At 38.7% G+C, this 12,761-nt stretch overlaps 1 protein-coding gene across 2 annotated transcripts in view; it reads right to left on the bottom strand.

The window, feature by feature from the left end:
- Positions 1 to 12,761, bottom strand: part of SNX4 (sorting nexin 4) — a 45,216-nt gene that overhangs the window by 8,846 nt on the left and 23,609 nt on the right. Inside the window, exons 7-10 of one of the 2 annotated variants that reach the window (XM_077320359.1) lie at positions 12,091 to 12,163; positions 10,729 to 10,790; positions 7,046 to 7,111; positions 4,848 to 4,886 (exon numbers count right to left, since the gene is read on the bottom strand). In XM_077320359.1, coding sequence (XP_077176474.1) covers positions 4,848 to 4,886; positions 7,046 to 7,111; positions 10,729 to 10,790; positions 12,091 to 12,163 — 240 coding nt within the window. The remainder of the gene's footprint in view (positions 1 to 4,847; positions 4,887 to 7,045; positions 7,112 to 10,728; positions 10,791 to 12,090; positions 12,164 to 12,761) is intronic. The other variant, XM_077320360.1, reaches the window with a different exon arrangement.

Below are 12,761 nucleotides of genomic sequence, written 5' to 3'. Positions count from 1 at the left end.
GCAAGATTTTGTTATGTGTAGGAGCACATGGCACTTTGATGGGCTGGGTGGGAGGGAGGCAATAAACTGAATAAAAATAAACAACCTTCAAGCCTACTGCTGTTGCAAAAAGCTCTATCTCTGTGAGTTGGTAACAGCCTCTCTATATTATATGTTTTCTTTAAGAACAAACAATATTGTTTATGTTTGAGGTAATATGTAAGTTTATTATCCTATTGTTTATTAAAAGTTTTTGTTCCTAGCAATTTGACCCTAGGTTGAAACAAGGTTATTTATTATCATCGTAACAAAAGGACAGTTTCCTACACTGGAGCAATATATTCCTCGATTTTTTATAAGTGCCTTGAAACTTGCTTGTAACTGAACTTTATACATCTGTTTTTTTCCTACTCATTTCCTCTCCTCCTCAATTGCTCCTTTTCAATGCATGCACATTATCATTTTGTCCCTCTCTCCTTTTCTTCCTCTGTTAATCATTCATTCACTCTTTTTTCTCCTGCTCTCCCTCAGCCAAACTATTTTCCTGTCCATCATTCTTTCCTCTTTCCCCCCCTCCTTCTCTTACCCTATGCCAACTTCTCATTCACTCTTCTTCTATACACTATTTCCTGTTCATTTTTATGCTTATTTCTCACTATTTTGCAGCAGTAGAAAAAAAAACGTTTACCGCTAAACAGTCCCCCCTCTTGGCAATAGTAGTTAATTTTGAGTGTAACTAACTATCGTAAGGAGTTTAGACTCTGTCAAGGCACTTGAGGCAGAATGCTCACAGCTGAGACATCAGACTAAGATGTATGCAGGAATCAACAGTCACATCAGCAGAAGAGAATGGACAGAGACAATGGTGATGGGGGCAGAGACATCCTTGAAGGGTAGCAGCAGTAGCGGAAGACAGTGTCAGTGACATTTCAGTTAACCCTAGTACTGCACAGAGAAAAGCAATGATAAACCCACTTTTGATCATAACTTACCTCAAAAACCCTATGATGACACAATCCCAAATAAAAAAAAATATATAGTAGTAGGAGATAGGACAGATGCCACTCAATAAGCTACTGTGGAAGAGCTGGAGACAATTACAAATAGCTTTATTCTGAATGATGCAACTGGACTAAAGCTAAAAGGACATTCAGTTGTTGACATGAATGGATGCAAAAGGAAAGCCCAAAGCTGTCTGATACATATAATAGGAACATGGACCGTACGAAGTATGAACCAAGGTAAACTCAAAATCACACAATGAAAGAATGGAATATTTAAACACCAATCCTGAGAGTGAGTTAACTAAAATGCACTGGATTAGGACATTCAATCAGAAAATTATTAACTGTTTTACTCTGGAAATGACAAACACAGAGGAAACAGAGCTGCTCTAGTAAAGAGGTGAGACACAGCACAAACAGTCAGGGACTATAATGCAAAATCTGACCGAAAGCTAGCTTCATGGAAAGTCTATTAACATAACCATCATTCAACAGTTACACCTCAACAACAGAAGCTTTTGAAGGAGAAATTGAATGTCTTTAAGTGTCTGGGAATAAACGAATTATACACCAAATAAGACAAGCTGATAATCTTGGGTAACTAAAATGCAAAAGTAAAAAATGAAACAGAATCCAATATTGTTGAAAGATTTGGGCTAGGAGTACGAAATGGAGCAGGAGAACAACTCATAGAATTCTGTTCAGACAGCAATTTATTCAGGTAATCAAAGACATGATTGTATATGTGAACATCAATTGACAGCCAATACCGATGTGATGAACAGCACTATAAAAGTAAAATTCCAAGTACTGAAGTAACAGTGAGTAAAGGGATATTATTCCTCACTAGGAGAGGGCTTGAGTGACAGGGTGCCTCCAAGTACTCTGATTGGCCAGCAACATCTGAGAGGGAATTAATATAGCAGCTGTGTGCTAGAGGAAACTTATTCTGATTGGCATTCTGACAGAAACTGCATCTAGAGAAGACCCGTCTGTGCTTAGCTGAACATCTGCTTTGAAGAGAAATCTTAGTTAAAGAAAAGGCTGTACTAAAAGCCAAAAGCTGAACTACACAGTGTCTGGAGAACAGATATTCGGTGGAGAGAATTTGAGCAGTGAGGTGAGTATCTCAATTCAGGCCAAAGGAGGGGGGAGAATTCTTCTAAGGAAGGGGAAATAAAGTGTGAAGGACTCCTTTGACGTGTGTGAAAGTTTGCTTCAGACTCCTCAGAAGGCTGATTGTAAGCCGTGACTTCTTCGGGAAGACTCCTCAGAAGGCAGAGGGAAACTGGTGCTTGTAGGAAGGGAAACTGGTGCGTACTAGGAGGAGGTATCTGCCTTCTAAAAATCAGACAACTCAATGGATACAAAGACAAAGAAGAAAAATAGATTTGTTTGGGATAAGCACAAAAGCCAAAACCTCTCCATTATAAAGAAATAAGAAAAAGCTTGAAAACCCCTCAAAAGCCTGTAACAAATAACTTCTGTGATTAGCTTTGTATGTAAAAACTTTATCATTCCAACAACCCTTTTCCTCTATGTAAAATTAACTCTTTAGTTTGTTAGTTGTTAACTCAGTGCCATTCTGACAAAGGGTTTAAGAAAAGAGGGCTCTTGCATCTTGCAATGAGGTACTAGTGCCGAGGTGAAGCCAAAGTATGTGTTACTGACAGGGTGGGACAGTCAGCTTTATTTTATAACAACAACAAAATGCTACAAGGGCTGCCCAGTCTGTCAGGGAACATCATTTTATCTTGGAAGGAAAACTTTATATCAGACAAGGGAACTGTGTGGGTGTACAAATAATTTGATGCCAAAGATAGAAAAACTCTATTCTGTCTTTTAAAACAAGACCAGGAAATGACTGTGGTACAGACCATGCATTTTAATACTGAAATTAGAATAAAGATGAGGGGAAACAGCAAATCATTCAAAATACAATCTAAACAACATGCTTGAAGAGTTGAAAGACCATGTGAAGAACAGACTTACATTTCTAAGTTCAAGTAAGTGAACAGAATCAGAACTATGGGGGATAAAGCAGGAAGAATGCACAAAGACTATTCCTATAGTCAAAAGAAATGAAAAGCCTAAATGGATGACATATGGAATTCTAAAAATTGCTAAAGAGAGGTGAAAAACAAAAGATAACTAAAGTAGAATTAGAAGTCTAATATGGCATTCCAGTGTAAAGAAATAGAAGAGAACAAAAAAAGGAAGCAGAAGAGATCTGCTCCACAAGATCCAGGAAATCAAAGATAAATTTAAAGCATGGTTAGGCATGCTGAAACATGGAAATACATTAATTGAACAGGACAAAATAAAGAAAAGATGGGAACAATGCACTGAAGAATGATACAGAAAAGGTTAAAAGGTGATAGATTCTTTCATTAAAAGTTACAGTTGGTTTTAAAAGAAATGAGTGTGCCATAACATCTGACTGTTCTGATGTGCAACCTGTACTCTGGACAAGAGATTACTATTAGGACAGAACATGGAGAAACACAATGGTTTCCTACGGACAAAGATGTCATACAAAGATGTATTTTCTTTATCTCTTTCTTCAATTATATGCAGAACATATTATAAGTAAAACTGGATTAAATTTGAATGATGGTAGAGTGAAAATTGGTGCAAAGAACATCAACAGTTTGAAATATGCAGATGATACAACACTCTTGGCAGAAAATAGTGAAGACCTGAAATGACTACTGATGAAGGTTAAACGAGAAACTGCCAAAACAAGATTACAGCTGAATATCAATAATTATTGGGGAATTAAACAGCTTTAAGGCTAACAATGAAGACGTTGAAATTGTTCAAGATTTTTTAATTTCTTGGCTTCATCATCAAAAGGGAGACAGCAATCAAAATATCATGAGATTGAGCATGAACAGGCTCACCAACTAAAGTTTGTCATGAATTTTGATTGGTTCATGATTCGTACTGGTTTATAGTTAGGTTCATTGTTCAATCATGAACCACAAACCAATCCACAAAAATGTGCTTCGTTCCCATCTCTAATTGAAACTCAGAAGGACAGCCATCAAGGAGCTACAAAAGATTCTGAAGTGGAAGGATGTATTGCTGATGACCAACATAATTCAGACCATCGTATTCCCCTTTACTATGTATGGGTGTGAAAACTGGACTATGAAGAAAGCTGACAGAAAAAACACTGAATGTTGATTCCTTTGCAATGTGATGTTGAAGGAGAATTTTATGGATACTGTGGAAGGCCAAAAAGACAAATAAGTGGGTTCTTGATCAAATCAAGCCTGAACTGCCCCTAAAAGCTAAAACAACTGAATTAAAGCTATTGTTACTCTGGTCATAGTATACATTACTGCAAAAGACAATAATACTAGGAAAAGAGACATAAGACAGATTGATTCAATAAAGGAAACCACATTCCTCAGTTTACAAGACCTGTCAACAATAGGATATTCTGGAGGTCATTAATACACTGTCGTAAGTCAGTGGTAATTTGACAGTACTGAACAAATGCACACACAAATGTAAATTTTACCAAATACTGAGGAAAGGGTAGTTAGGAAATCCTATGTTGACAAGAGGAACACAAAGCACAACAGAAAGTGGGAGATTAGTTCCAATCTTTCTTTCTCGCTATCGACAATCAGAGAACTGAGTCTGATGGCCAGAATATTCATCACCCTAATCAATTGAGAGGAAATGGAGTAGCAGATTACGGTAAAGTGAACATCTACGTTCTTCTAGCTGTGTCAAATGGGATGTGCATACTTTCACATCAGTGCCCACAGTATTAAGACTAGGAATTTGGACTCGCTATTCAATAGCTGCTGATATCAATATGACAGCCTCTCAATCCCCATGACTGCTTACCTGTCCACCAACAAAAGACAACCACTGTTCACAGAGTCCCTACCAGAGACAAGGAAAGGAAGGAGAGTAAGACTTAACCTATCACTTCCTGTGACAACACCATACAGATGCAAAGGCCAACACACATTGAGATATTAAAAACACATTAAGAGGTACTGGAAAATACTTGGCTCTGTATCACAGAGTAGATGGTCACCCAGTTGTGGGCCAGAATTTATCAGTTGAAAATACTCATTTCAGAATTATGCTGGTAACTCTCTGACAACGATGTCCTTCTCTTTACTGTGAATTTTGAATGCTTTACATGCTAGGAAAAATAACCTCAATGCTAAATTATTGTAACATGCTCTACATGGGGCTGCCCTTGAAGACAATTCAGAAGTTACAGCAGGTGCAAACTGTATCTTGGTGTACAGCTAGCTTGGTGTAGTGGTTAGGAGTACCAACATCTAATCTGGCGAGCTGAGTTTGATTCCCTGCTCCTCCACATGCAGTCAGCTGGGTGACCTTGGGCTCACCACAGCACTGATAAAGCTGTTCTGACTGAGCTGTAATATCAGGGCTCTCTCAACCTGACCTACCTCACAGTGTGTCTGTTGTGGGGAGAGGAAAGGGAAGGCAATTATAAGCCTCTCTGAAACTCCTGATAAAGAAAAGCGGCATACAGAACCAACTCCTCCTCCTCTTCTTCTTCTATTACCTGGGACTAGCCAACACAACCTCATCATTCTTGTTCTAAGGGCCCTTTAGTGGCTGCCATTTAGTTTCCAGTTCCAATTCAAGACATTGGTGTTCACTTATAAAGATCTTAAGGAATATTCTGCTACTGTCCAAGCTTAAGCTGTTCTAGTGGTTGCCCCATGTCTCTGGAAGAGCCCTCTGGAATAGGTCAATGGCTGTCCTATCCTCCTGACTTTCCAGCAAAAAAAACAAAGTAAGGCTATCCAAGAAAGCTTTTGGGGCAGCCTGAGCTAAAGAGGAATACCCTGCTGGTGAGCCCCACATTGTTCTTACTCTCATTTTAATGTATGGTTTTAATATTTCATATTGTTTTTACATTATTGTTACCTGCCATGAGTCCTGGGATACCTGGGAGAAAGGCAGGTATATAAATATTTTAAATGAATAAAATATTTAAACTGTCACCTGAAGGACCTAGTATTCTTGGGATTAAACTATTCACCTAACAAAACAAAGAAGCAGATTGAAAAAGCCAGAACGAGGCCAGGAAATACCCCACCACAACATAGGCTCACAGAAAATAACCCCACTGATAGCCATGCTCAGCTCACAGCTCAAGCCAGCTCAATGCATTGTGGTTACATTTTAGATGCCTCAAGTTCCTACTCTTTGTGGCAATGTCTTGCTATGCAAATGTTAATTCTTTAACAAAATACAAATAAAAGGGAAAGTTTCCAAGGAAAACAAAGTATTTTACATACTGAATGAAGCACAACTAGATTCTATGTTCTCAGACCATTATTGTCTGTGGCCCTACTTCCACACAAGCACTTTTTACTACTTAAGTTTAACTTGTGACTTCCACCCCCTGCCCAGTTTACAGAAGTTCTGAATAATAATCTGACAAGATTTAGAAATGCTGCAAATAGCTAGATCAAGCAGTTACGCCTTATTCTGCCTACCAAATCCTGCCCTCCCCACCCATGCTTTGCTCATACAAATACTGCAGGTGGATTTATTTTATCTTTTCTGTAGTATTTTATTTCTGTTGGAATTTACCTGAATGCTAGTGGCTTAAGACTTCAGGTGCCCCAAAGAAGTGAAAAATATCTAGGCATGAAATAGATGGGAGTTTGTAAAACAAAACCCATAAATTCACATACTGTGCAAATCTACTGCTGCCAAACAAATGGAGAGTATCAGATCTGCAGCACATTAGGTTTTATTCCACCCGTTTCTGGCATAGTAGCTTGCGGAAAATGCTGGAAGTGGGCCAAACTTGTCTACAGTTTCAAAATAATAATAAAAAAGAAATCCCTTTAAGTCATCAGGGACTCCTCAAGCTACTTAATGCAGTAGACTCTAAAGCAGCCCCCACCTACAGTCAATGAAATGCTGCACAGATGAGAGTGGTGCTCTTCAAAACACCCCATTTTCCCAGCTCTGACTCTCTGCCCCCACCCTCTTCTAACACTGTCCATCTGGTTTCCATCAACTCTCAAATAGTCAATACTTACACATCCATGTGATGGCCAGCACTCTGTAGCCCATCCCCCATTTCCTTCTCTATTGCACTCCATTCACTAGAGACAGAAAAGTATATAAATTAAATAAAAAACAACACTGCACATGAGAGGTGAGGAAGTTAATAAACTGCATCCTGTATATTTCCTCCCAGGTGATATCTGTATGGAGAAACATCAAAGTTTTACTTGGCTAGGATGCTGAACTTCCTTCAACCAGGAATGGTAAACACAGCATTTGAGCACCTACTTTAAAGCTTGTTGCCCCATCTTTAACATTTGCATAATATTTTTAAGAGTCTATTCCAGAAGTTTAGGGACTGGAGCCAAAAAAGGACATCTTGCTTAAACAGAAGAAATTGGAAAATATTAACACATTATATTACTGAAGATATTCAGGACCTTTCTTACATAGGCAGTTCATGCTTTATTTATTTGAATTAATGTTTTATATACATATCTGGGATGTTCTGGGGGGTAAACATGTCCCCCAATTTTAATAAAATCCAATGATATTATCAGATTCACATTAACTTGCACTGGGTGGGGGGTAAACATGCTCTCCAATTTTAATAAAATCCAACAATATTCTCAAATTCACATTAACTTGCACTGGCTAAGTATGTTTGTTTTCTTCTGGAGAAGAAAGTTTGGAGAGTGATGCTATTCCTTTTTGGGGGGGAAATCTGAAACTTTCATGAGGTTCCATATTCCTCCAGAGTAAAGTTTGCTAAAAGTCTAAAGAACAGACAGTCTTTTCTGAAGGCTTTTGGTGTTCAACATACTAGTTGTTGTTTTTTAAAGTTACATATTGTTCCCATTACTAATTACAAACCTTTAAAAATTTATAACTTGGATCTACTGAAGTAGTTCCACAGAAAGATTTTTGCCCAAAGAGCAAAAATACTCCCCTTGAAATACTGTTCCTGCCTGAAATGCTCTGGTGGATCCAAGCCAAGGAATAGAATTACACTAATTAATAGCACCAGATAAAAACAAAATAGACAGTGGAATATTAAACAAAATTGGCAATTAGCTTTCAAGCCTGTGTTAAAAGCCAATTTGTTGATTTTTGGTAGTATATGACTACTGCTCCCACGTTCTTATGGCATTCTGTTAACTCGTTTAGAGTTGTTACAAATTTAAATGGCGCTTTTCTTACAGTGCAGTCCTATGCAGATTTACCCTAGGCTAAACCCATTTGCTGTCAAAGTGTTTAGAGAGGATTATCTCTGCACTGGACTGCATTCTAAATTAGATGCACCCATCTGCAATCCATTAACCAGTGGATTAAATTTGCCAACTGTAGCATAAAAAGGAGAATCCTTGATTCCAGAGTCAGATTCCTTAATTTTCCAATAAGATGGAAAAAGAATTAAGCACTCAGTCCAGCCATATAAACTCGCAGAAAGACTATTGCTTGAGTCAGCTCTTTCAGCATAGCACATCTGCCCAACTGTCACAGTGCTTTCTTGGCATTAAAGACATACAATGAAAAATAAACTCCTACTCCAACTGTGCATGTGCCAGGCAGACAGAGAAGAAGCAGATGCTGCAAAACTGCAATGGCTACTCAAGCCCTGTACACAGAACACATGATAAAAGATACATTGGATAACCTGGTCAGAGGTTTAAAACCTTCAAATGTATTTCAGGATGGCAAAATATAAATGGCTTTTGTCTGAACAGGAGAAGGCATAGGCCAAGTTTTTCAAATATAACCTACTGATCCACCTTGATTTCTCAAAGTTTGTTTTACTTGGAAGGCAGTCAAAACTAGTCAAGTCAAATAGATTGAGATGTGCTTACAATTTTATCTCAGGACAGAGGAGCAGTTCCTGACATTTTGCAAGCTCAGCTATATTTCTCTCCCCATCCCCTCTATTCCCTAAGCACAAAACTGCAGTTTGTATACTAGTTTGGAACTAGGATAATGAACCCAGCAAAAAAACCCATTCTGCATACTTTTCATCAACATTTGCAAATAGAAAAAAACAAGGAAAAGACACTTTCAAGAGGTAAGGCACAGGTGTCAGCCATATGGCCTGCAGGCTGTTTTGTCAAGGACTCTAATCTGGCCCATGAGCAGCCTCCTCCTCCTTTTCATGCCCAGCCTGTCTCTCCCCCAAATCTCTTGCTTCCTCCCCCCCCCCAATGCTCCTCTCATCTTGTTGATCTATCTTTGGGGTTCAATGACATCATAGTGTCAATTTGCTTCGCCCATTCTAAACCCCTCCCTAGCACTGGCTGCTCTTGAATTACCACTTGGATGAGCGGGGGGTGGGTGGAGCTCATTTTCTCCTGCTCTCCTCAAATAAAAATCTAGAGCTGCTCACTCGCTCTTCTCCCTGTTTCTTCCCCTCCCCAATATGAACCTGGGCTTCTTAGATTCTTGTCCAACTATGTAATCTTAGTTTCCACTGCAAATAGCATGAAAGGTATTCCTTTCATTTTTGGCCTGCAATTTGCATGATTGTCCTGATGCTGGTGGGCCAATTTTGACATGACTTGTTTTATTTTTTGGTGAGTGATGCCTGCCACAAATGGACAGACAGAGGGGCATGTGGATCCTTCTTTTATTATAGATGCATGTTAACAGCCAGGCAAATGATTTGTGGGTTTTTTTACAATATATGGTTTGGATCAGGGCCTTGCAGGAGTGGAGGCAGCCTGAAAAAAAATTGCAGGGGGAGGAAGATGGGGTGGTGGAAGTGGGAGTCTGGTGTGCCTCCTTCAGATGCTTAGATGTAGGACAAGGAAAGAGAAAACAAAGAATGAGAGGCGGATCATAGCTGTGCTTGGATGCTAAGGCTGGGCATATGTGGTTCAAGTGCTGAAAAACTACCTCATTTACTTGCAAGTAAGATCACTTGTCTCCTAAAAGTGCCATATATACAAAAAGTAACTAATTGTATGGCAATGTAAGATACACCCACTTTTATGGTATCCTTTCGGGGGGGGGAAACTAGTCCTCATTATCCAAGTTTCCTGAAGAAGCACAATGTCAAAAGAACGCAAGTATTTCATTAAGTCAGGATCATTAGATTTCCTCCCCCATCCTGAGATGTTCCAGGATACCAGATGTAGACTTGAGTCTTGAGTGACTGCATTCTGAGGAGATAGTCAGTCCTCAAGCATAATAAAAAAAACTAGTCTTGCATATGATTTAATGCATTTATTGGGGGGGGGGTTGTGGGTTCCCCAGTAAATCAGTTTCTTTCAGTTCACAACACACATGCACAATGTATCTGGATTTTGTTTTTATTAGTTGTTAAGCTTTTCTGGATCTTACCAATCTAGAACGTTTTAACCCTGTCATTCCTCCAAAGAACTCAAAAGTTCTCCTGACCTTCATTGTGCCCTGCTCACTGTGGGGTTGAGTAGGCACATCGACTTACAACTTACTAGTGCCAATGTTTTAAGCATGCATGTATTTTGAGTAATAAGTTTATATTTCCAGTAACTGGCACTACATTTGAGGGTAAGTGGGCCTGGCCCAACAATTAGTAACAAATGAGTTTGACACCTCTTGAGTTAATGTCTCAAATGTATCAATCAAGGTGATCTTTATCACAGCTTCAGTATTTTCTAATGGCAACAAATCCCACCACAAATTGCTTCTAAGGCACGTGAACTGAATTAACTAGAAAGTTATAAAAACCACTCTCAGCTCTTACCTGAAAACTCTCCCATAATTCCCATGGACTTTGTATACACCATACAGTCGATCTGCTACTCTCTAAAGTAAGGATTTATATGCAGAAGTTATAGATGTAGAAAGACACAGGAAGGAGTAGCAAATAAAACGTTCAGATGTATAAGGTTATCTGCCTTACAATTATAGTATTAGTATCCTGAATAACTGAGACAAGAAGCCAGAATAAGCAGTACGGCAATTGAATATTCAGGTTTTTTAAAGTATATCACCCCAGTATTTACTCTTTAACTCAGGCTTTCTCAACCAGGGTTTCATGAAATCCTGGGGTTTCTTAATGGCCCTGGAAGGGTTTCCTGGATGGGCAGGAGTTAATTTTTAATATATGTTTTAAAATTTGTTAAACATTCATTGGTTGATAGGACCATATATGGCCATGTTGATCCCCCTCCCAAAATGGCCAATGATGGACCTGGAGGGGGTGGGACAGGGCCCCAGGTGTGCTTCCCAACCATATTCTGCACAATTGCGCCACTTCTGGGGTTTCTTGAAGCCTGAAGGATGTTTCAGGATTTCTCAATGGTATAAATGTTGAGAAAGGCTGTTTTAATTAATTTCATCATCAGTGAGCATTCTTGAGGCACAGGAAGACTTTTTTATACCTCCTCAGTACATGCACACTTTTGTCCCCCACCCCAGACAAATAAATCGCAAGGGGGGGGGAATGGACATATGATTATAACATGTCCTATAATTCTTCCAGGAAATATTTACTGAAACCAAAGGTATTGTGACAAGTAATTGACTGAAACCTCAGTACAGACAAATCACCCCCTTACATAGGAGATAAAGTTCCCATAATGCCACTAATTGGAAGAGACTGGGATTGGAGTAAATCACAGAAGCTTAGAGAAACTGTCATATTTTCATCAACAACCATCCATGCTTTCCCAGTTTCGCCCTGAGTACCACCAGTTTAACCTGTAAAGTGGCTTCAGTTTTCTGTTTATTTATTTATTTTATTTACTTAAGATTTTTATACAGCCCTCCAATACGGCCCTGGGCGGTTTACATGGAACATTGTGGAATACATACAGTCACAACACAACATACCAGTAATAATTCTAACAGTAAATATGAACTTAACAAACTGCCATAATAATTCATTGAACAATTTTCAATAGAACAACTGTGTCTCTCCTAAATAAGCAAAGATGTATCATTTCATTAATTTTGGGTTTAAAAGGAAGGACAGGTATTTAGGAAAACAGCCTATTTCCAAAAGTACCGCTATCACTTAGTCTATAGATAGAAACTCCACTTATTTCACACATTTAAAGAAAGTGAACATTATTCTGTTAGACGCCCGAGGAGAAATACTTACAGCTCTGACTCTCAGAAGGTGTGATATGACAGACTGCAACTCATCACTGTAGTGTTTAAGCTCTGTAAATCTCCTGGGAATGCAAGAACAGGAAATACATCACTAGCAATCAGAGAAGCAAGCTCTCACAAATGGCATGACAGGATTGCAACAGGACAGTTATTTGTTCAAATAGCAATAATTCCAAGACTTCTTGGAGCAGTCATCACAGACTAGAGAAGTTATTTAGCGAGTAGTTTGCTCAGCAAAGCAAGAATTTCAATTTAAATACTTGTGGCCTAGGCATCTGATCTGTCCATCTGTTAAGTGAGAATGAAATTTTGAATGTGTTCAGGTTACATTTCTAGTATGAACCCAAACACAGCCTCTGCATCTGTTTTCATGGGGGTGGGGAAGACTAAAATCGCAATTCAATAGACATATTTATTTCTTTAAAAATCTTCTTAGCTACTTTTCTTCCTCATTGCACTCAAAGCATCTTACAATCTTACAATAGAGAAATAAAATGCAATGAACTATAGTAGAATATATAAAATTTTGTAAAGCCCAGATTTAAAATCACACTTTAGGACTGCTTAGTTTTAAATAAAACTGTCTTCAGTTACCTCCTAAAGATTGAAAGTGTGGGGGCAGATGTACCTCCCTAGGGAGGCTGTTCCATAATCATGAGA

The sequence above is a fragment of the Paroedura picta genome, chromosome 2 (assembly GCF_049243985.1).
Source record: "Paroedura picta isolate Pp20150507F chromosome 2, Ppicta_v3.0, whole genome shotgun sequence".
Lineage (NCBI taxonomy): Eukaryota > Metazoa > Chordata > Lepidosauria > Squamata > Gekkonidae > Paroedura > Paroedura picta.
This window is presented reverse-complemented; position numbering and strand designations above follow the sequence as displayed.